The sequence below is a fragment of the Prionailurus bengalensis genome, chromosome A1 (assembly GCF_016509475.1).
Source record: "Prionailurus bengalensis isolate Pbe53 chromosome A1, Fcat_Pben_1.1_paternal_pri, whole genome shotgun sequence".
Taxonomy (NCBI): Eukaryota; Metazoa; Chordata; class Mammalia; order Carnivora; family Felidae; genus Prionailurus; species Prionailurus bengalensis.
The window spans coordinates 83536811-83563122 of NC_057343.1; the positions used below are offsets into that span (position 1 = coordinate 83536811).

General features: G+C 34.0%; 1 protein-coding gene and 1 pseudogene across 1 annotated transcript; both read left to right on the top strand.

Annotated features, from left to right (window-relative positions):
- Positions 1-10310: 10310 nt before the first annotated feature.
- Positions 10311-11144, top strand: LOC122468836 (annotated as a pseudogene).
- Positions 11145-23992: 12848 nt separating this feature from the next.
- On the top strand, positions 23993-24954 carry LOC122468904 (olfactory receptor 2M3-like). The gene has a single exon (XM_043555870.1). It carries the CDS (start codon positions 24007-24009, stop codon positions 24952-24954), a length of 948 nt encoding a protein of 315 aa, XP_043411805.1. The 5' UTR covers positions 23993-24006.
- The last annotated feature ends 1358 nt before the right edge of the window (positions 24955-26312 follow it).

Sequence of the window (26312 nt, forward strand, 5' to 3'; positions counted from 1 at the left end):
GCTAAAATTAACAACACAGGAAACAACAGATATTGTTGAAGATGCAGAGAAAGGAGAAACCTCCTGTACTGTTGGTGGGAATGCAAACTGGCACAGTTACTGTGCAACACATATGGTGTTTTCTTAAAAAGTTAAATTAGAACTACCCTAAGATCCAGCAATTTCACTACTAGGTATTTACCCAAAGGATACAAAAATACTGATTCAAGGGATCCTGATGTTTATAGCAGCATTATTGACAATAACTAAATTATGCAAAGTGTCCAAATATCCATCAACAGACATTTACCCTCCAAAATATTGTTCCTACATAACAACTAAAGAAACAATGTGTTTAACAAAATGTTACATGCTTAAATGGTTTAAACAAACAGTAGATTAACTGAAGGATGAAGGTTCAGAATATGACAGAGTGAATATAAAGCAAGGAAAGGATATCAAAGTAAATATAAATGGTTGGCATTTGGAAATCTGTAATTTCAGAGAAGAAAACATATTGCTGGAAAATACACAAATAGAGTCATTATAGGTATGAATATATGAGAAAGACATGTCCAAAAGTCTTAGGATATCAAAATATTTTATGAAGAGAAAATTAACTCAGTATATTTGAGGATGATAAGAAACTGTAGTAGAATCAGAAAAAGAGTAACCACAAATTGCAAGCTTTCAAAGAATCATTTGTAACAGTGATGAAATCTTAAGCATAGGAATCTCAAGTTGAATGAGTTATTGGTGAACTTTAACAGAACTCTATTTAGAATTCTAAGGCCAGAACACACAATGTGGAATGTATATATTTTATTTGAAAATAGAAAGTCAACTGCCTATTTATTCCTTAACATTATTCAGTTAATTGAAAGTTTGAAAATATGAGAGATTAGAAAAATGATTGAAAATGTCATAATTAACATATGGAGAAATCAGGAGACAGAGAAAAAATATCAATCAAGGTGACAGGCCCTTGAATTTGATCTTAAATATCAATAAAACTCATATTTTCAAATTGAAAACTAATTACATATGAAGTTCTAAGAGAAAAAGTGGATGCTAACATAAAATACTATAATTGAAGAACAGGGACTCAATTCCCTAGAGGGATTATAAAGTTAAATCACAGATGACTTACTAAAATTGTGTTGCATAGATTTCCCCTGGAACTTAAAAAAATTTTCAGTTATTCTACGTGTAGTATCTTCTTGAGAACACCTAGAAGGTAAGCCTGAGAGAGAGTGTACATTCCAAAACATACAAGGTACTCTGGAGTTCAATCAAAGGGAATCAAAGTTTATTCAAAAGCATTATGTATCATAAATTTTGATATTTTGAAGCTTTAAGTAGGGAAGCACTTCATGTTGATCTGCAACTTACCCCCTTTATATTCTCTGTAAAATAAATGTTTTTTTTTTTATATTTATCCCAGGTATTTTTGAAGATTAAATTAAATATACCTGTGAAGATGTTAAAAATGTAAGGTATTATTCAAAACAGTGTTTAAAATGCTAAACTGAGAATCATTGCAAAAGTCTACCTTTTTAAATTTTTTTAAATGTTTTTATTTATTTTTGAGACAGACAGAGACGGAGCTTGAGCAGGGGAGGGACAGAGAGACAGGGAGACACAGAATCCGAAGCAGGCTCCAGGCTCTGAGCTGTCAGCACAGAGCCCATCACGGGGCTCGAACTCACAGACTGTGAGATCATGAGCTGAGCCAAGTTGGATGCTCAACGGACTGAGCTACCCAGGTGCCCCACAAGAGTCTACCTTTTATCTAGTCTATTTATTCTTGCTTTCAATCACTGTGAGGATAATATGGCCTTCGTTCAGTTGGATTAAACACATGTAAAATAAGCATATAGGTTATCAGTGTGGAACCAACAATTTAGTAAGAAAAACAGAATATTTTCAAAAATGTCAAAAGGAGCAGTAATGGAGATTATTGCAAATTAGGGGGAAAGAGGAGTGACAAGAAAGTAAGTAATGATGGTAATTTGTTCATCTGATGATTTCATGCAGTGATACATGTATTTTGATGTGGATCTTTAAAGAATTAATTAATTGTACTTTATAAAAAACCCTGAGAATTAAAACAAAATCTTAGAGACATTAGTTAACCTGTAAATTGACACAGGAGTTGGTGGTAGAGCAAGACTGTTAACTCACACTTGTCTGATCTAAAGGCCCATAAAATTGCCTTTACATAAAACAGAGGTAGATGCCATACATCTTCTGAAAGTTTTGTATATGCAGATCTTGCTAGCTATTGAATGAAGAGGCATGGAGCAAGATAGCCTTGTGTTTGAATTTGAGGGGATTTGTGAATTACAAAGGTAAAAGATTGCAGAAAAGCAGACATTCAAGTTGTAGACACTTCCTAAGAGACCTAAACTCATATTTATCACAGTTGTATCTTTGGAATCTGTAAGTAGAAAAATGCATACAGTTAGGGGAAGTAGAAAAAAGATATCTTGAAATAGAGGTTTGAATGACTTTCTGCAATATCTCAAAACAAGTTCAGCATGGATATGAAAATCTGCTATGCAGATAATTTGAGCCATTTGAGAATTGAAACTTTAAGAGGAGTGAAGAGGAGAATCCAGTATTCTTTGTAAAATCCAAAATTATTGTGCTGGGTGCAGAAAAGAATAGAAAGCTAGTTGATCTGTAATATTGGGGTATTAGAAGGGCTTATAAATACTGATAAGCACTTCAAAAAGGCATCACCAATCATTTTTGAGAAATGTAACTTGAATTTTTTATATATAAGCAGGGGATGGATTTAGGTGAATAACTTCTAAATTCCCATAAGAACATTTTTTTTTGCATACCATTTTATCTGTAACATACTGTTTAATTTATGTGTTTCTATAATGAAGGAGAGTATGACTTCTCCATTGACATTATGCAGCGTATCTAGAACAGCCATGTAGGTGAAGTCATCCTAATATGCATTCAACCAAACCCTCCTTGTTTCACTTTCTTCTCCCTCATTCACTATCCCTCTAAGTTTCTCTACAATTCATTTTGTTTCTTGAATTCACACGTCTCTCAATATTCCACTGAATGTCAACTGTCTTTATTTAGCCAACATGACTACTTTGCTCTGCCCTTCCTAACCCAATCCTTTAAATCTCCTTTCCTCAGAAGACTTCTTGAAGTTGGTGAATAGAATTAATAAAAACATAAATTATCTTTAGCTAAAGTTGTGCTGTAGGCTATTTTTAAGTACTTATAGAGAAAACCTATTAACTCCAAACCATTAATTATTTTTTGAGAAATTATATGGATAAGCTTTGATGAATTTATTAGACAATGTATAAAACAATGGAGTAATGTGCATTATGATGTTAACTTTATAGCACTATGCCTATGTAAATTTCTCACGTTATTATATCTATACCTAAATACATTCTTATAAATATAACATAACATAATTCAAGATATTACTTCCAGGAGGTGATGTGGAGGAGTCCAGGACGACAGTATTCAGAAACAAGTGTCTTGACCACCACAAAATATTGTTCACTGTAGTTTCCTGTCATAGGGCATGAGGCAACGACACTTTATGGGATTGGTTTGCCAAAATAAGATACAATGTAATGTAATGTAATGTAATGTAATAATATATAATATAATATAATATGTAATATAATATATCTTACAATGTCCACATTGAAGAAATACAAAACATAAAATTTTTACAGAAAATTAAAGGGTGAACCTCTTTACCTACTGCACAGTATTACATTTCTATACTGGTAATGGACAACTGAAAACTGTTTCTCACTCAAAATGACAAGTTACTATCTTACATTAATAGAAACCAGTCAATTTTGATCAGTTCTACTATCCTACACTGAAATTCTTCCATTGCTTCTCTGGCTAAGAGCCTAAAATGAGAGGATAATTATTGCAGATTGTGGACATAATGCAAAAAGGTATAGATTTAAAATATGATGGAATTTGTTGTTAACACAAGGATTATAAAAAGCAGCCATGAGGAAAAAAAGATCTAATTATAGAGTCAGTTTCTGTCATTTTTCTTTTCTTTTTTATTTTTTACCTAAGGTCAAAATTTAATAGACACCAGCTTGAGTAACAAAAACAATTGCATTATGAATTTGAATCTTAATAGAACTTCATTAAAAAAGAAAAAATAAAATATTCTGAGGAATAAAAAGGGAAGTTGAAAGCTTCCCTTCACAATTTACTTGAACTCAACCCTATCAAGCTTTTCTTATTTCATCTTACATCAAATTAAATTTTTTCAACAATTTAATTTAATTTGTTTTTTTTTAATTTACATCCAAGTTAGTTAGTATATAGTGCAACAATGATTTTAGGAGTAGATTCCTTAATGCCCCTTACCCATTTAGCCGATCCCCCCACCAGAAATCCTCCAGTAACCCTCTGCTTGTTCTCCATATTTAAGAGGCTCCTATGTTTTGTGCCCCTCTTTGTTTTTATATTATTTTTGTTTCCCTTCCCTTATGTTCATCTGTTTTGTATCTTAAAGTCCTCATATGAGTGAAGTCATACATTTGTCTTTGACTAATTTCACATAGCATAATACCACGTAGTTGTGAATGGCAAGATTTCATTCTTTCTGATTGCTGAGTCATACTCCAGTGTGTGTGTGTGTGTGTGTGTGTGTGTGCATATACCACATCTTCTTTATACATTCATCCATGGATGGAAATTTGGTCTCTTTCTGTACTTTGGCTATTATTGATAGTGCTACTATAAACATTGGAATGCATGTGCCCCTTCGAAACAGCATCCCTGTGTCCCTTGGATAAATACCTAGTAATGCAATAGCAGGGGCATAGGGTAGTTGTATTTTTAAGTTTTTGAGGAACCCCCATAATGTTTTAAAAAGTGGCTGCACCAGTTTGCATTCCCAACAGCAGTACAAAAGAGATCCTCTTTCTGTGCCTCTTTGACATCTGTTGTTGCCTGAGTTGTTAATGTTAGCCATTCTGACAGGTGTGAGGTGGTATCTCATTGTGGTTTTGATTTTTATTTCCCTGATGATGAGTGATGTTGAGCATTTTTCATATGTCAGTTGGCCATCTGGATGTCTTCTTTGGAGAAGTGTCTATTCATGTCTTTTGCCCATTTCTTCACTGGATTATTTGTTTTTTGGGTGTTGAGTTTAGTATGTTCTTTATAGATTTTGGATACTAACCCTTTATCTGATGTGTCATTTGCAAATATCTTCTCCCATTCAGTTGGTTGCCTTTTAGTTTCACTGATTGTTTCCTTCACTGTGCAGAAACTTTTTATCTTGATGAGGTCCCAGTAGTTCATTTTTGCTTTTGTTTCCCTTGCCTTTGGAGACATGTTGAACAAGAAGTTGCTGCAGCCAAGATCAAAGAGGTTTTTGATGGCTTCCTGTCTTACATTTATGTCTTTCATCCATTTAGAGTTAATTTTTGTGTACAGTGTAACAAAGTTCTCCAGGTTCATTTCTCTGCATGTCGCTGTCCAGTTTTCCCAGGACCACCTGCTGAAGAAACTGTTTATTCCAATGGATATTCTTTCCTGCTTTGTCGAAGATTAGTTGCCCATATGTTTGTGGGTCCATTTCTGGGTTCTCTATTCGGTTCCATTGATCTGAGTGTCTGTTCTTGGGCCAGTACCATACTGTCTTGATGATTACAGCTTTTTAATACAGCTTGAAGTCCTGGATTGTGATGCCTCCTGGTTTGGTTTTCTTTGGCTATTTGGGGTCTCTTCTGGTTCCATACAAATTTTAGGATTGTTCTACCTCTGAAGAATGCTGGTGTTATTTTGATAGGAATTGCATTGGATATGTATATTGCTTTGGGTAATATTGACATTTTAACAATTTTTTTTTTCTTCCTATCCAGGAGCATGTAATATTTTTCTTTCTTTTTTTTAAAATTAAGATTTATTTATTTTTGAGAGAGACAGAGACAGAATGCGAGTGGGTTAGGGACAGAAAGAGAGGGAGACATAGAATCCAAAGCAGGCTCCAGGCTCCGGGCTGTCAGCACAGAGCCCAATGCAGGGCTCCAATTCATGAGCCATGAGATCATGACCTGAACGGCCTGAGCCACCTAGGCACCCAGCATGTAGTATTTTTCCGTTTTTTTGTGTCTTCTATTTCTTTCTTAAGTGTTCTATAGTTTTAAGTGTATAGATTTTTCACCCCTTTGGTTATATTTATTCCTAGGTAATTTATAGTTTTTGGTGCAATTTTAAATGGGATGGATCCCTTGCTTTCTTTCTACTGCTTTATTGTTGGTATATAAGAATGCAACCAATTTATATCCTGCCACTTTGCTGAATCCAGGATCATTTGTTGCAGTATTTGGTGGAATCTTTTGGGTTTTCCATATAGAGTATCATGTCAGCTACGAAGAGTGAAAGTTAAACCTCCTCTTGGACAATTTGGGTGCCTTTTGTTTCTTTGTGTTGTCTAATTGCAGAGGCTAAGATTTCCAATACTATGTTGAATAACAGTGGCGGGAGTGTACATCTTGTCTTGTCCCTGACCTTAGGGGGAAAGTGCTAAGTTTTTCCCCATTGAGGATGATATTAGTGTTGGGGTCTTTTGTATATGGCTTTTATTATCTTGAGGTATGCTTCTTCTATCCCTACATTCTTAAGAGTTTTTATCAAGAAAGGATACAACATTTTGTCAAAAGCTTTCTCTTCATCTATTGATAGGATCATGTGGTTCTTGTCCTTTCTTTTATTGATGTGATGAGTCACATTGATTGTTTTGCAGATATTGAACCAGCCCTGTATCCCAGGTATAAATCCCATTTGGTCATGGTGAATAATTATTTTAATGTATTGTTGGATCTGGTTGGCTAATACCTTGTTGAGGATTTTTGCATTCATGTTCATCAGGGAAATTGGTATATAATTCTCCTTTTTTAGTGGGGTCTTTGTCTGGTTTTGGAATAAGTAATGCTGGTTTCATAGAACGAGTTTGGAAGTTTTCCTTCCATTTCTATTTTTTGGAACAGCTTCAAGAGAGTAGGTGTCAACTCTCCCTTAAATGTTTGGTAGAATTCCCCTGGAAAGCCATCTGGCCTGGACTCGTTGTTTGGGAGATTTTTGATTACTAATTCAATTGTTTTACTGGTTATGGCTCTGTTATAATTTTCTATCTCTTCCTATTTCAGTTTTAGTAGTTTATATGTTTCTATAAATTTTTCCATTTCTTCCAGATTGCCCATTTTATTGGAGTATAATTGCTCATATTTTCTTATTATTGCTTTAATTCTGCTGTGTTGGTCGTGATCTCTCCTCTTTCATTCTTGATTTTATATATTTGGTCCTTTCCTTTTTCTTTTTGATCAAACTGGCTAGTGGTTTATTAATTCTTTTAAAGAACCAGCTTCTGATTTCATTGGTCTGTTCATTGTGTTTTTTGTTTGTTTGTTTGGTTGGTTGGTTTTGATAGCATTGCTTTTTGCTCTAATCTTTACTATTTCCTGTCTTATGCTGGTTTTGGGTTTATTCACTGTTCTTTTTCCAACTCTTTAAGGTGTAAAGTTAGGTCGTGTATCTAAGACCTTTCTTCCTTTTTTAGGAAGGCCTGGATTGGTATATACTTTCCTCTTATACTGCCTTTCCTGTGTCCCAGAAGTTTTGGGCTCTTTAACTTCTTTGTTAGTCCATTCATTCTTTGATATGATGCTCTTTAGTCTCCAAGTATTTGTTACCTTTCCAAATTTTTTCTTGTGGTTGATTTCGAGTTTCATAGCGTTGTGGTCAGAAAATGTGCACAGTATGATCTCAATCATTTTGTACTTGTTGACGGCTGATTTGTGTCCCAGTATGTGGTATATTTTGGGGAACGTTCCATGTGCACTGGAGACGAATGTACATTCTTCTGCTTTAAGATGAAATGTTCTGAATGTGTCTGTTAAGTCCATCTGGTCCAGTGTATCATTCAAAGCTTTTGTTTTCTTGTTGATTTTCTGATTAGATGATCTGTTCATTGTTGTAAGTGGGTGTTGAGGTCGCCTACTATTATGGGATTATTATCAATGCGTTTATTTATTTTGTGATTAATTGATTTATATATTTGTGTGTTGCCACATTTAGAGTATAATTGTTCACAATTGTTAGGTATTTTTGGTGGATAGTCTCCTTAATTACGATAAAATGCCCTTCTTCATCTCTTGTTACTGTCTTCATTTTGAAGTCTAGTTCCTGATGCACCCAGGAACGTTTGCGGGACTGTGCTGCTGTCTATGCCCAGAGACTGCAGCTGGCTGCCAGCCCGCCCCAGAAAAAGTTCATGTGGTCATGTAGCAGCAGCGTTTCAGGGATTATGGAAAATTACAACACACATCTGCCACCAGTCTTCACCCTTAATGACCTTGTTTCAACACCAGAGAATATGGTTGTTCTCTGGGGTCTGCTGGGACCGGATAGCCGCACAGCCTCTACCTCTACCTTTCCAGCAGTGGAACCACTTCTTCCTGTGTGACTCGATAACTTCCTGGACTCTACTTTGCTCCTTGGGATTTGCCTTCCCACCAGAGCACTGCCAGGTATGGAGCTGTGGAGTTTCAGACTCTGCACTTCTACTGTTTATAGAGCCTTAAACCCTCTCCTTGCTCCTTTCTCCCTTTTTATTTCAGTCCTTGTGGCTGTTTCTACATTTCCACTCTCTCTTTAGCTGCTTTTGGGAGGGGGGTGCTTTTTCCGAACTCTCCCCCCATCTCCATCCTCTCTTCACAAGCAAAAACAACTCCCTGCTCTCTGCGGCTTCTCTCTCTCCCAGTTCACTTCTCTGTGCCATGTACCTGCTGAGTTTTGTAATTCAGATTGTGCAGAATGTTGTGTTAATCTTCAAATCATGTTTCTAGGTGTGCAGGATGGTTTAGTGTTGATCTGGCTGTATTTCATGGATGCAAGATGCAAAAACAATTTTTTCCATGCTGTTCTGCCACATTGGCTCCTCCCCTCCAGCTCTTGTCATTTTTATAATGTTCATTTATTTTTGAGAGAGAGAGAGACACACACAGAGCACAAGCAGGAGAAGCAGAGAGAGAGGGAGACACAGAATCTGAAACAGCCTCCAGGCTCTTGAGCTGTCAGCACAGAGCCTGATGTGGGGCTCAAACTCACAAACCATGAGATCATGACCTGAGCCAAAGCCAGACACTCAACCAGCTGAGCCACCCAGGTGCCCCAGCTCCTGTCAACTTTAAGTAATGGGGACAATGAAAGCAAAGTGAAAAAAGATTGCAGCACCCACTTAATTTCTTTTTCATAAGCTACGAGAACAAAATTTGATTTGGAGGTTTGCACATAGAATGAACTGCAAAATGGCAGGTACATTTTACTTCCCCAGATAATCCCACTGATATGAGTTGGACTGAGTCTCAATAGCATTATATGGCCCTGGTTAAGGAAAAAAGGTAAACAAGAAGACAATTTAATAAAGGTCAAAGAAGTATCTGATCCATGGAGTTTCTCAGGCTGCACAGCTTTCAAGGCACTCCCATTTTCCCAATTTATATAGTTAATTACATAAGTTAGTTCCAAATTGAAAAAAGTGATGAATCTGTTGATGTTCTTGGTATTATTCCAGGATGCACATTTGATTGAAAGATTGCTTTATACAAGGGAGTGAAAAGTGTCAAATTATCAGAAGATGACTTGATGTGTGTTGAATTTATCATAAGATCTATTATTTATATGGCAAAATATGAGGAAAGAGACTTTCAAACAAGTGAGAGAGTGTATTTATGAGCAAACTATTTCCACTACAATTCACAATTATTAGAAAAAAATACTTAATGGACATCTGATTGTTAATTTCTCAATACCTTCTGTTTACTTGACATGTGATTAACGTTCTCTCATTAAAATCAGTATATGATTTTCTCTATACTTTGATAGAATTTTTATGCCAAGTTTCATGGAAAGACTAAAGAAACATAAAGAAAATCTCATTGACTTTTCAGACATTTATGCCTTTCATGACCATGTTTTTATGAATGGATAATCTATATTACACATATTAGTTGACTAGTTGATCTAACCTGATTATATCACTTGATAAAACTCTCATATTTTTATGATGTAACTATGTCTGTGAACAATTCATTGTGCATTAAAAATCATATCAAGCTAAAAGTATACTTCAATATACTTAGTCTAAAAATGAAAAAAACACATGACTACAGAAACAATTGTCCCTTGCTTAGGCAATTTGGTAGAAGTGGTGACTTAGGGAAGGAAGTGCTTGATGTTTCTATAACACAATCACAGCCATTTGTCACTTCTTGTATTCCTTGAAGTAAACATTTATCATGGCATGGGAGAATCAGAACTTTAACTCAGACTTTATCCAGGTGGGAATCTTCAATGACAGCCCCACTCACATCTTCCTTTTCTCACTGGTCTTGGGCATCTTCATAGTGGCCTTCATGGGAAACACTGCTATGGTTCTCCTCATCTGCCTGGACAACCAGCTCCACACCAACATGTACTTCCTCCTCAGCCAACTCTCCCTCATAGACCTCATGTTCATCTGCACCACTGTACCCAAGATGGCTTTCAACTGCTTGTCTGGCAGAAAGTCCATCTCTCTGGCTGGTTGTGGAGCCCAGATATTCTTATATGTGTCTCTGCTTGGAGCAGAATGTTTCCTGTTGGCTTCAATGGCCTAAGACCATTATGTTGCCATTTGCCACCTATTAAGATCTCATGGCAGCTTCTTCATACATTCTTGGCTCGCTTGATTGTCTAATTGAAGCTGTAGTTGCATTGTCTTTCTCATATTGTGGTGCCAGGAAATGCCCCACTTTTTCTGTGATGTCCCTGCCCTTCTCACTCTCTCGTGCACCAGCATATTGTTATTTAATGGTTGATATTTATATTCTATGTTATTATTCTTATTTCCCCTGTAGCAATAATCATTGCTTCCTATGTTAATGTTATTGTGGCTGTCATTCAAATGGGGTCTAGAGAGGTCCAACGGAAATCTTTTACCACCAGTTCCTCTCACTTCATGGTGATGGGAAAGTAGTATGGAGCAGGTTTGTTCATATACATGAGGACCGCTTAAGATTATTCTCCCACCCAGGGCAAAATGGTGTCTGTCTTCTACACCATTCTTACCCATGCTGAATCCCCTCATCTAGATCCTCTGCAGCAATGAAGTGGCCAAAGCTTTCATAGGGGAGGCAGAGTCTAGAGAGTAAATAGACTGATAATATTTATACTTAGGTTTTATTTCCCTTTATTCTTTGCCTTATGCTTTATGTATTTAACCAATACAATTAAATAACTAATGTTTACTGATCTTTGTACATTTATAGGGAAAACATAAGATTTAGAAAATTAAAAACTCTGCTGTTTTTCTTCTTCAAATATTTGATTTTTTATTATTTTTTTAAATTTTTTGTTTCAAGTTTATATTTGAATTCCAGTAAGTAAAAATATAGTGTAATATTGGTTTCAGAATGTAGTGATTCATTACTTATATATAACACCCAGGACTCAAAAGAACAAGTACCTTCCTTCATACTCCTCATTAATTTAAACCATCCCAGTGGCCAATGCCCCTCTAAGAATACTCAGTTTTTTCTCTATACTTAAGAGTCTGTTTTATGGTTCGCTTCAATCATTTTCCCCTATGTTCATTTATTTCATGTTTTAAATTGCACATATTAGTTAAATTGTATGGTATTTGTTTTTCTCTGACTTATTTCACTTATCATATACACTCTAGCTTCATCCACATTATTGCAAATGGCAAGATTTCATCATTTTTGATGGCTGAGTAATATTCCATTGTATATGTATGTGCATACTCCTGAACAAACAATGAGTCAAAAATTTATTAAAATGGAAATAAATATTTTGCAAAAAATAAAAATGGAAATATGACATAGAAAAATTTATAAAATGTGACAAAAATAATTCTAAGTAAAAAGTTTATAGTGATGCATATCAACATTTAAAAAAGATCTTAAATTAACTGATTAAAATAACTTAAAAATAATAATTAATAAAGCCCAAATTTAACAGAAGTAGATAATAATAAATAAGATAGTAGATAAAAATTAAACAGAGACTATTAAAACCAAATCAATAATCAATGTAATAAAGAACCATTTTTGAGAAGATAAACGAAATTGGCAAATCTTCAGTTAAACTAAAAAAAGAAAGGACTAAAATTAATGAAATTATCAGTGAAAGAGATATTGCAACTTATGCCACAGAATGACAAATGATCATAAGAAGCATCTATGAAAAACTATTTGTCTAGGAATTAACTAACTTCGGAGAAAACAATACATTTCTGTAAATATACCACCTAAAATACAGAATTATGAAGACATGGAAAATTGAGGCAGGTCATTAACAAGTAAAAATTGAATCAATAACAAAAACCACACCACACGGAAATTCCAGGAGCAGATGCCATCACTAGTGAATTCTACCAAACATTTAATGAAGAATTAATAAGTATCCTTCTCAAACTCTTCTTAAAAAATGATGAACAGGGAATGCTTCCAAACTTTTTAATGAGAAAAGTGTTAATATGATACCAAAGAGAACTCTAAAAGAAAATAAAAATTACAGGCCAACATTTCATGATGACCACAGATGTAAAATTCCTCAGGAACTATTAGCGAGCTGAATTCAACAGCACATTACAATTATTATTTTCAATTATTATTACACACGACCAAGTAGGATTTATTTCTGAGATGCAAGTGTGGTTCAAGATACATGAATTAATTAATCTGATGCATCATATAAACAGAATAAAAAATTAAAACAAAATAACACAGTCCTCTCAATAGATGCAGAGAAAAAAAACTATGACAAAATTCAGCATCCTTTTATAAGTAAAAACTCTCAGCAAAGTGGGTTTAGAGGGAAGGCAGCTAACTCAATGTAAGAAAGGCCATATATGACAGCCCCATGGCTAACATCATACTCACTGGTGTTAGGCTGAAAGTTTTCCCTCTAAAACAAAGAACAAGACCAGAATGTCCTCTGCTTCTCCTCTATTTAACTGAGTACTGAAAGCCCCAACTAGAATATTAAGAAATAGAAAAAAAAATTAAAGGTCACCTAATTTTAAAAGAATGTAAAATATCCCTATTGGCAGACTGGATGACCGTATTTAGAAAAAACTAAAGACTCCATTAAAATTACTGATACAATGAGGGGGCACCTGGCTGGCTCCGTCAGAAGAGAGTGTGAGTCTTGATCTCAGGCTTGTGAGTTGAAGCCCCACATTGGGTGTAGAGATTACTAAAAATATATAAGTAAACTTTAAAATAATTTTGGTAGAAGGAATAAATGAATTATTTTAAGTTTAAGTATGTAAATCAACATATATTAACATTGAAGGAACAATCCCATTTACAATATCAATCAAAAAAGAATTAAACACTTAGAAATAAATTTTACCATGGTGGTAAAAGACCTTTGCACTTACACTGTAACACTAATGAAATGAATTGGAAATGGAAACACACTGAAATGGAAAGATAACCTGTGTATATGAATTGGAAGAATACCTTTGTTAAAATGGCTACACTACCCAAAGTGATCTTCAGATTCAATGTAATCACTTCCTACAGAATGCAATAGAGACCAGAAATAAGCCCAAGTATATGTGTTCAATTAATCTTCAACAAAGACACCAAGAATACACAATGAGAAAAAAAGTTTCTTCAATAATTGATGCTGGGAAAACTGGTCAGCCATGTGCAAAAACAAATAAATAAATAAATAAATAAGACCCTTACCTTAGATCATACCAAAAATAAAAGAAATACACATTTAACATAAAAACATAAAATATGAAAATTTACAACTTGTAGACGTAAATATAAGGAAAAACTTTATTGACATTCTTTGCAAATATATATTGATTTCACACCAAAGTCAGAGGCAATATAAGCAAAAACAGACGTGTTGAACTACATCAAATTCAAAAGCTTCTGGACAACAAGCAACAAGATAAAGAGGCAACCTATGAAATTGTACAAAATATTTACAAATTTTGTACCTTATAAGGGCTCGCTATAAAATCTGTATAAAAAATGCTATACAACTTCATAGCTAAAACAACAAATAAGTCAATTAAAATATAGAAAATGTACCTAAGATACTTTTCAAATGAATACATACAAATGGCCAATATACACATGAAAGGATGCTCAACATCACTCATCATCAGGGAAATGCAAATGAATATATTTTGCATTCTCTTGTCCTTCGGAGACTTCTGTAAGTGTTAATGATATTCTTTTTAATGTTTATTTATTTTTGAGAGAGAGAGAGAATGAGCAAGAGAGGGGCAGAGAGAGGGATACACAGAATGGGAAGCAGGATCCAGGCTCTGAGCTCAGCACAGAGCCTGACGTGGGGCTCAAACCCACGAACAGTGAGATCATGACCTGAGCTGAAGTTGGATGCCCATCCAACTGAGCCACCCAGATGCTCCAAAATGATGTTCTTGATGAAAGTCCAAGAAGTCCTTTAAGTTCTGAACTTTTTCTTAATTTACTTATCTTTTTTTCTGTTTAGTATGAACAATTTTAAGTAACCTATCTTGAAGTTCACAATATCTTTTTTTGAGATTGACTCCATTCTTATATCCCCCTAGTAAGTGGGTTTTTTTTAAATTTTAATTTCAGTAGATTTAACATATGGTGTTATATTACTTTCAAGTGTATAATATAGTGATTCACAATTCTGCATATTACTCAGTGTTCATCATGATAAGTGTACTCTTAATCACTTTCACCTATTTCACCCATTACCTGACCCACCTCCAGTCTGGTAAACATCTTTTTGTTCTGTATAATTAAGAGATTGGGTTTTTGTTTTCTTCTGTTCTGTTTTGTTTTGTTGAGTTTCAGTTTTGGTTTTGGATTCAGTTTGTCTCTTTTTTTCTCCTTTGTTGGTTTGTTTTGTTTCTTAAATTCCACACATGATTGAAATCATATGGTATTTGCCTTTCTCTGACTGATGTATTTCACTTAGCATTGTACTCTCTAGTTACATCCATGTTGTTGCCAATGGTAGCATTTCATTATTTTTTATGGATGAGTAAAAAAGAAAAGATTATATATATCTTATTTGATCTTCTAATGATGGACACTTGGGTTCCTTCTATATATGGACTATTGTAAACAATACTGCAATAAACATAGGAATGCATATATCTTTTTGAATAAGTGTTATTTTCTTTGGATAAATACCAGTTGGAAACACTGAATCATATGGTAGTCCTATTTCTAATTTTTGAGGAAATTCCATACTGTTTTCCACAATGGTTATAGCAGTATGCATTAACAATATCATCTCTTGATGGTTTATATTTCTCCACATCATTCTTTTCTTTTAAGAACAGATTCTTATGATGTACTTCACATACCATAAATTCACCTGTTTAATATATATATATTTTAATTTTTAGCAAATTTGCAGTGTGTTCAACCATCACCACAATTTAACTTTAAAATATTTCCATCCCCACTAAAATAAACCCCATACACATTACCAGTCAATTCTAATTCTCTACCTGCACCTACAACATCTTGAGCAACGACAAGTCTACTTTAAAGCTCTATAAATTTGCCTATTTGGCACATTTTATATGAATGGAATCATACAGTATGTGGCTTTTTGTGACTGGTTTCCTTCACTTAGCATAACATTTTAAAATTTCATCCCAATTTGTAGCATGTATTAGTACTTAATTTCTTTTTATTGGTGAATAATATTGGATGTTAGAATATTACATTTTATTTATTTCATCAGTTGATGTGCATTTAGGTTATTTTAACTTTTGACTATTATGAATAACGCTGCTTGGAATATTTTTACACATTTTTTTGTGGGACCATACATTTAAATTTTTCTCAGGTTAAATACCTAAGAGTGCAATCACTACATCATATAGTAATTCTGTGTTTAACCTTTTTTTTTTAGTTTACTTATTTATTTTTAGAGAGACACAGAGAGAGAGAGAATGAATGTGAGTGGCAAAGGGGCAGAGAGAGAGGGAGAGTAAGAATCCCATGACATGGGGCTTAACCACATGAAACATGAGATTATGACCTGAGCTGAAATCAAGAGTTGGGTGCTCAAATGACTGGGACATTCAGGCACACCACTGTGTTTAAATTTTCAAAGAACTGCCAAATGTTTTCCAATGTTTTTGCACCATTTTACATTCTCTGCTATCAATGCATGAGGGCTCCAATTTCTCCACATTCAATCTATTTTTTGTAATTTATTTATTTACATTCAAGTTAGTTAACATACTGTGTAGTATTGGTTTCAGGAGTAGAACCCAGTGATTCATCACTTATAAGATATAAGAAAATATTATGAAAAATCATACACCAACAAATAGGACAACCTAGAAGTAGATTTCCTGGAAACATACAAACTACCAAAGCGATACAGGAATAAATAAAAAATTTGAACAGTCTGATAACCATCAAAGACATTGAATTAGTAATCAAAAAATTCCCAACAAACAGAAGTCCAGAGCCAGATGACTTTAAAGGCAAATACTACCAAACATTTCAAAAATAATTAGTACCTATTGTTCTCAAACTATTCCAAAACACAGACAAGGAAGGCAAACTTTCAAATTCATTCTTTGAAGCAAGCATTACCCTGATACCATAAACATATAAAGACATGGCTAGAAAAGAATACTACAGGCCAACATCTTGGACAAACATAGATCCAAAAGCCCTCAAAACTACTTGCAAACCAAGTATAACAATACATTTAAAAACCATTCACCATGATCAAGTGGGATTTGTTTTTTACTGAGTTGCAAGGGTAGTTCAAAATTCCCAATCAATCAACATGATACATCATATCAATAACAGAAAGGATAAGAATCATGTGATCATTTAAATAGAGTAAAAAAGGGGCGCCTGGGTGGCGCAGTCGGTTAAGCGTCCGACTTCAGCCAGGTCACGATCTCACGGTCCGTGAGTTCGAGCCCTGCGTCGGGCTCTGGGCTGATGGCTCAGAGCCTGGAGCCTGTTTCCGATTCTGTGTCTCCCTCTCTCTCTGCCCCTCCCCCATTCATGCTCTGTCTCTCTCTGTCCCAAAAATAAATAAACGTTGAAAAAAAAAAATAAATAAATAGAGTAAAAAAATCCATTTGGCAAAGCAAAACTTCATTCATGATAGAAACATTCAACAAATTAGGTTTAGAAGAAACATACTTGAACATAATAAAGGCCATGAATTATAAACCTTGAGATAACATCATACTCAATATGAAATACTGAGAGCTTTTCCTCTATGGTCAGGATGAAGACAAGGATGTGCATTATCACTGATTTTATTCAACATAACTACTGAATGTTGTAGCTACATAGGCAGACAAGAAAAACACAAAGAGAAATGTGGTTTTTTATTAATTTTTTTTGTCGTTTATTCATTATTGAAAGATAGAGACAGAGCATGAGCAGGGGAGGCGCAGAGAGAGACACACACAGAATCCAAAGTAGGTTCCAGGCTCCGAGCTGTCAGCACAGAGCCCAACGCGGGGTTTGAACTCACAAACCGTGAGATCATGACCTGAGCCCAAGTCTGACGCCCAACTGACTAAGCCAGCCAGGCACCCCCACAAAGAGAAATTTGTAAAGAGGAAGTATAACTTTCACTATTTGCAGATTACATGATACTATATATAGCAAACCCAAAGACTCCACCCAGAAACTACTATAGCTGATAAATGAATTTATTAGATTTTCAGTATACAAAATCAATATACAGATTTATCATTTATATACACTATCACGAAGTAGTAGAAAAGGAATTTAAGAAACTGCCCATTTAGAATTTCACCAAAATAATAAAATATCTAGAAATAGACTTAACAAATGAGGTGAAAGGGCTGTACTCTGAAATCTACAAACCATTGATGAAGGAAGTTGAAGATGACAGGAATAAAGGACAGAATATGCGATGTTCTGGACTGGAAGAACAAATATCATTATCATGTTTATAGTATCTAATGCAATATAAAGATTTATTGTAATTCCTGTTGAAATACCAATAGCATACACACACACACACACACACACATTTTGCAGAACTAGAACAGGTAATGATAACATATTTAGGTCTAAAATGAGTCCCTTGTCAGCAGCATGACATGGAACTTTTTTTCTTATCAATCCATTCTGTCACCTTATATCTTTTGATTGGAGCATCTAGCTTATTTATATTCAAAGTAATTATTAATGATATATGTTTACTGGCTTATTATTTGTTTTGTTGTTGCTGACGGTTTTTTATGATCCTTTCTTGTCATTCCCCTTTTCATGTTTTGCTGATTTTATTTAGTGATATACTTTATTCTTTGCATATTTATTAGTGAGTATTTGTATATAGTCACTATTACCATATTACCTCTTTTGCATATAGCAGTCTTTATTTAATTCTTGGTCATTTAAGTTTGAACCCATTCTTTACTCTTCCTTACATTTTAGGTACATATTGTCACATTTTACATCTTTTTATATTGTGAATTCCTTGATATTTTTTACATAAATATTCATCTGCTGATAGCTAGTTTATTTATATTTGCATATAAAGTAGAAGTTAATGGCTATTAATACTAAGCAAATTTTAATTTGACCTGGATTTAGGAAATCATTCAAACAGTTTAGAAATTGTTTCGTTTTTCTGTCACATATGAAGTCACATGTTCAAAAACAGTTATTCATAATTAAACAATGTCTAAACTATTTTTCTTATTTTCAGGTGGAAAACTAATTATGTATGAAGTCCTAAGAGAAAAACTGGGTGCTAAAATAAATTATTATAATTGAAGAACAGGGACTGAATTCCCTGGATGGATTATGAAATTAAATCACAGATGACTTACTAAAATTGTGTTACATATATTTTCTCTGAAAAGTTAAAGGATTTCAGTTACTCTGTAAATAGTATCATTCTTGATAACACCTGGAAGGTAAGTTTGAATGAGACTGTACATTCCAAAATATCTAAAGCATTCTGATGTTCAATCAAAGGGAATAGAATTTTATTCAAAAGCTATATGTATTAGAAATTTTGATATTTTGAAGTTCTTTAAGTACGGACCACTTTTTCATGCTGATCTCTAACTTACCCCTTTATAGTCTCTGTAAAATAAATGTATTTCTTATATTTGTCACAGATCTTTTCGAAGGTTAAATTAAATAATACCTGTGAAGATATTAAATACAAGACATTATTTAGAACAATGTTATAAATGCTAAATTCAGAATCATTGCAAGACTCTCCAGTAGATCTAGTCTATTTGTTCTTGTTTCCAATCACTGTGAGGATCATATAGGCTTCATTTTTGTGCAATTTTCTTTAGTTGAACTAAACACATATAAAATAAGCATATAGCTTACCAATCAGGAACAAATAATCTAATAAGAAAAATAGATTATTTTCAAAAATAATCAAGAGCAATAAATTAAGGTTATTGCAAATTAGGGTGGGGAGATGTGATTTGGATGTAAGTAATGATAGTAATGCTCATCTGATGAATTCATGTTGTGATACATGTATTTAAAGAATTAACCTATTCTACTTTTTAACAATCCTTAGAGGAATGGAGGGAATTAAAATAAAATCTCAGAGACATTAGCTAACCTGTCTGTTGACATAGGAGTTGGTGGTAGATCAAGACTATAAACTCAGTAAACTGTCTGATCTGAAGGTCCATAATATTGCCTTTACATAGAACAGAGGTAGACACCACACATCTTCTGAAAGTTTTTTATATGCAGATATTGCTAGCTAAGGAATGAAGAAGGAGGCATGAAGAAAGATAGTCCTGTTTTGGAATTTGAAAGGAGGTGTGATTTACAAATGTGAAAGATTGTGGAACAGCAGACATCAAGTAAGAGACACCTCCTAAAAGCTCCTACTTATCTCAGTTGTATCTTTGGGATCCGGAAGTAGCAATACATAGAGTTTGTTTTGGAAAATGGAGAAGAAATTTTAAAATAGAGGCTTCAATGACTTTCTTCAGTGTCTCAAATCAAGGTCAGCAAGATGGTGAAATATGCTCTGCAGCTAATTTGAGCCATTTGAGAATTGAACTTATAAGAGGAGTGATACAATCCACTTATTCTTTGGGAAAATCCAAAATTAGAGTGTTGGGTAAAGTGAAAAATAGAAACTTAGTTTTATCTGTAATATTTAGATATGATGCAAATAGATGGGCTTTTTAGAAATACTGATAAGCCTTTCCAAAAGGTATCACAACTCACTTTTGAGAAATGTAACTTGAAAATTTTATAGGTAAACAGAGGATGGATTTAGGTGAACAATTCTTAAGTTTCCATAAGGACATTTTTTGCATACCATTTTATCTATAACATACTATTTATTTTTTGTGTCTTTATTAGGAGGGAGAGCATGACTTCTCCATTGACATTATGCAGCATATATAGAGCAGAGATGAATGCTCAGTTATCCTAATATGTATTCAACTAAACTCTCCTTTTCTCAATTTTCTCTCCCTCATTCACTATCCCCCTCAAATTTCTTTCCAACTCATTTGGTCATTCAAAACACACAAGGTCTTTCAACATTCCACTGAATGTCAACTGTCTTTGTTTAGTCAACCTGACTCTTTTTCTCTCCTCTTCCTATAACAATTTTTAAAATTATCTTTCTTCAAAATACATTTCTTGAAGCTGGTGAGCATAATTAATAAAAACAAATTATATTTAGCTAAAGTTGTGTCATAGTCTATTTTTTAAGTATGTATAGACAAAGTCTATTAATTCCACACTATGAGGGATTTGTTGAGAAATTATGTGGATAAAATTTGATGAAGCAATGGATTAATGTACATTATGTTGTTAACTTTATAGCTGTAATGCTTATATAAATTCCTCATGTTATTATAGCTATAACTAAATGCACTTATTAATATAAAATAACACATTTTAACTAAGACATTGCTTCAGAGAGATGATGTGGAGGAGCTTGAGCTGACAGTATTCAGAAATAAGTGTCTTGACCACCAATGTGAAACGTTTACTATAGCTTCCTCTCCTAGGAAAGTAAAGGAAATGAGACTTTGTGAGATTGGTTTGCCAAAATAAAAGATCATGCAATAATGTAACATAACATAACATAACATAACATAACATAACATATAATTAATATAATATAATAATATATCATTCTATGTATGCCCACATTGAAGAAATAAGAAACATAAAAAAAATACAGGAATATATAGGCAGAACCTCCTTACCTACTACAAAGTAAATTTTACATTTATCTACTGAAAATGGACAACTTAAAACTGTTTCTCATCTCAAATTATTAAAGATTCTTCTAACTGACTTTTATAGAAGCCAGTTAGTTTTGAACAGTTCTATCTCCATTGCAATTCTTCCATTCGTTCCTTTTATGGGCTAAAATTCATGGATTGTTTTCACATAATGACATAATGTGAAGGGGAATAGATTTAAAATGTGATGGTGTTTGCTGTTAACACAGAGATTGTAAAAAGCAGCCATGAGCAAAATAAGATCTAAATATAGAGTCAGGTCCTGTCACTTTTAAATAATGGAGACAAGGAAAGCATAGTGAAAAATTATTACAACACCCCTTTAGCAATTTATTTTTATAAATTACTCCATAGAAATTTGATTTGGAAGTTTGTACATAGAGTGAACTGCAGAATGTCAAGGACATTTACTTCCCTACATAATGCCACCTATGTAAGCTGTATTCAGTCTAGATAGCATTATATGGCCTTGATTAAGCAGAAAGATAGACAAGAAGACAAATGCAGGCCAAAGAAAACCTGGCCCATGGAGTTCTTCAGCCTGTGCAGCTTTCAAGGCACTTCCACTTTCCAAATTTATAGAATTGTTATTTATGCAATTAATGTCCAAATTGGGAATACTGATGAATCTGTTGTTTTGGGTATTATTCCAGGATGCACAATTGATTGAAAGATTACCTATTAAGGGGAAAAAGTGGCAAATTGTCAGGAAATGACTAGATATATGCTGAATGTTCCATAGGTACTGATATTTATGTTTCAAAACATAAAGAGAGAGACTTTCACCAGGTATAACAACATGAGCAAACTTGAAGTAGAAAGGATATATTGCTTTTTAGAAGCACAGAAATGATAGTAAACCAAGTGATGTTTTAATTTTCTGTTGGTCAATAAATTTTAATCAGAGGCATGAAAACTCATGTTATTTTTCAGTAGTAATTTTTGAAGTTTTTTCTGTAGCATGCATAATCACTTTTGAATCACAGTTTGAATAAGGTTAAAAGATTGTGTTAGAAATATTTAATAAACAATTGTGTGTAAGAGGAGTGAAAAAGTAAAAATACTTGAAAATTTAAATAGCATGAGCTATGCTTATTTACACAGTGTGGGTTGAGTTTCTTGACAAGTATTATAAATATAAGGAATAATGCTAAGAGAATTTATAACTGGTCAGAAATTTAGGATGTATTAAATACCTGAGTTATGATTGAAATATTATATACACTGAATTGTTGAATGCTACAGAGATAAAGAGTTTAGAAGGACCCAAAGTGGTGAAGAAAATGAATATTAATAATCTGTCCAGGGAGTGTTAGGGAAGAAAGAAAGTAAAGAATTTCTTGTCTCTTGGAAAGGGGATAAAGAAGGGAAAAAATGAATATGAAAATAAAGAATTATATGTATGCTATTGCATAGCCAAAGAAATCTTAAAAGGTTTTGCTAAGGACATGGAAGAGATTAATTTTATGTAAGCTAGAATAGTGTGGAGGTAAGTAAGTGTGGTCTCTCTTACTTTTAGTAGTATATATTTATTTTAAAATATATATATCATACAAACTTCACTCCAGATAATATTCACACTTTAAAAATATGATCTAATTTGATTTTAATAACACACTGTAATATAGATATTATAAATATTCAGGTTAATATACTGTAAAATAAAGATTGTAGGAATTAATTACTTAAAATCACACAGCTGAAGTAATCTGTACCAGACATGCCTTTGCCTTTGTACTCTCCTTTATCCTGTATCTTGAGATCAATACTTGACTGCCTTGTGGACACATGTCACTTTTAGGGATGAGTGAGGAAACGGTATATTTATGAGGAACTATTTACACTATAACCCACCATTATTAGAATAAATATTACATTATGGACAGCAGATTGCTGATTTCTCAATCTCTTCTGTTTACCTGACATGTAATTAATCTTGTCTCATTTCCATCAATACATGATTTTCTCTACACTTTGATAGAAATTTTATGCAAAATTTCATGGAAAACAAAAAAGAACCATAAATAAAATCTCATTGACTTCTCAGAAATTTATGTCTTCCATGATCATAAAGTTTTTATGAATGGATAATCTACACTACGCATATGAGCTAACTAGTTTCTCTAACCTCATTATATGACTTGAGAAAGTTCTCATATTTTTATTTTTTTAATGTTTATTTATTTTTGAGACAGAGACAGAGACTGAGCAGCGGAGGGGCAGAGAGAGAGGGAGACACAGAATCCGAAACAGGCTCCAGGCTCTGAACTGTCAACACAGAGCCTGACGCTGGGCTGGAGCCCACAAACTGTGAGATCCTGACCTGAGCTGAAGTCGGATGCTTAACTGACTGAGCCACCCAGGTGCCCTGAGAAAACTCTCATATTTTTAACATGTAACTTACTATGTCTGTGAACCACACATTCTTCATTAACAACAAACTTGAATTTAAATAAATAAATTTTTAAACGAAAATAATTCATCTAACATAAAATAATCATATCAAGATAAAACACTGCTTTAATATATCCAGTCTAAAAATGAAATTATGACCAGAGAAACAATTGCCTCTTGCTTAGGCAATTTGGTAGAAGTGGTGACTTAGGGAAAGAAGTGCTTGATGTTTCTATAACACAATCACAGCCATTTGTCACTTCTTGTATTCCTTGCAGTAAACATTTATCATGGCATGGGAGAATCAGACTTTCAACTCAGACTTTATCCTGGTAGGAATCTTCAATGACAGCCCCACTCACATCTTCCTTTTCTCACTGGTCTTGGGCATCTTCACAGTGGCCTTCATGGGAAACACTGTTATGGTTCTCCTCATCTGCCTGGACAACCAGCTCCACACCCCCATGTACTTCCTTCTCAGCCAACTCTCCCTCATGGACCTCATGCTCATCTGCACCACTGTACCCAAGATGGTTTTCAACTATTTGTCTGGCAGGAAGTCTATCTCTCTGGCTGGTTGTGGAGTCCAGATATTCTTATATGTGTCTCTGCTTGGAGCAGAATGTTTCCTGTTGGCTTCAATGGCTTATGACCGTTATGTTGCCATTTGCCACCCATTAAGATACTCAATTCTCATGAACCAGAAAATATGTGGTCTCATGGCAGCTTTTTCATGGATTCTTGGCTCACTTGATGGTATAATTGAAGCTGCAGTTGCATTGTCTTTCTCATATTGTGGTGCCCGAGAAATACCCCACTTTTTCTGTGATGTCCCTGCCCTTCTCACTCTCTCATGCACTAACACATTGTTATTTGAAAGGATGATATTTATATGCTGTGTTATTATGCTTCTTTTCCCTGTAGCAGTAATCATTGCTTCCTATGTTCATGTTATTGTGGCTGTCATTCACATGGGATCTGGAGAGGGCCCACGTAAAGCTTTTGGCACCTGTTCTTCTCACCTCATGGTAGTAGGAATGTATTACGGAGCAGCCATGTTCATATACATGAGGCCCAGTTCAGATCGTACCCCCACCCAGGACAAATTCGTGTCTGTCTTCTACACTATCCTTACTCCCATGCTGAATCCTCTCATCTATAGCCTCCGCAACAAGGATGTGGCCAGAGCATTCATGAAGGTGTTAGGAAGGGGTAAGTCTGGAGAGCAAATTGCCTGATAATCTTTACGCTTTGTTTTTTCCCAGTACCTTCTTTGCTTTATGCTTAAATTTATGTATTCAATCAATCCAATTAAGTAACTAATATTTCCTGATCTTTGTAGATTTATAGGCAACAACAAAGATTTTAGAAATTGAAAAATTGTTTTCATTTTTTCTTCAAATAGTTTACATTTTTATGGTAGTTTGAAGCTATGGCTATAAGGAAATTATTTAGTACAAAAAATCCGCAATTTATTCCATTGTATTATACCAATTTAAAAATTTTTTGCCATGACTACATCCCATTGTTTGGTTGCATTGTTTAAAATTATTTTTTTATAACATGTCATAAGCTTAACCTTGGAGAAAAAATGCTTTTTATGAAATCCAAAAATCTTAATTTGGAGTGATCAATTTTTTTAAAAAAGTGAATGACGAAGCAATTTATGGGAATGAATATAAGATTATTATGTAAATGAATTTGTCATAACTGGATGGGAAATAAGGGGTATTGTATTGTGATATAGCCACATTGAGCTTTAATTGTTCTAGAAATTGTCCTTCTTAGGGGCGCATGGGTGGCTTGGTCGGTTGAGCGTCCGACTTTGGCTCAGGTCATGATCTCACGGTCCGTGAGTTCGAGCCCCGCGTTGGGCTCTGTGCTGACAGCTCAGAGCCTGGAGCCTATTTCAGATTCTGTGTCTCCCTCTCTCTCTGCCCCTCCCCTGTTCATGCTCTGTCTCTCTCTGTCTCAAAAATAAATAAACGTTAAAAAAATTAAAAAAAAAAGAAATTGTCCTTCTTCGGGATAGTAGATAACTGGGGTGTTATCATTTATTTTATTTTCCTATAGAAATCAAACAGTCTTATACATGGGAAACTAAAATGTAAATATGAATCCTAAAACATGGTTTTTCTCATTCTTAGATATTTTCCTCTTTATATGGATTGTGTACTGTTATTGTATGAAAACATAATAATTTTTGTTTAATGAAGAAGTATTGGTTTTCTTTAGGCTGCATATTTTCCTTAAATCTCATGTGTGACATCCCCAAATATAAGTTCATAATGATATTTTTATTTATCTAGATATATGTATAAAATACGTATATGTAGATCATCATTTAGATATAGATGATATAGATATATAATTCTGGAGATTCTTGTGGCTTAAACAGAAAAATCTTTATACCGTAATATGAATATGAATGAACTGTTTCATTAAAACTGTGTGGTAACATCCCCACTGTATACAACAAATTAACACAAATTTAGCAGCTGTGAATAGCAACCGTTTATGTCAGAGTTTATATTTGTCAGAGTTTCCAGCGTGCCTAACATAGATATTCTGCTTCTGATATCAGAATGTAAGATCC

Excerpts from the sequence above, each read along its gene's own strand:
- LOC122468904 (XM_043555870.1), top strand. The coding sequence starts at position 24,007 with ATGGCATGGGAGAATCAGACTTTCAACTCAGACTTTATCCTGGTAGGA.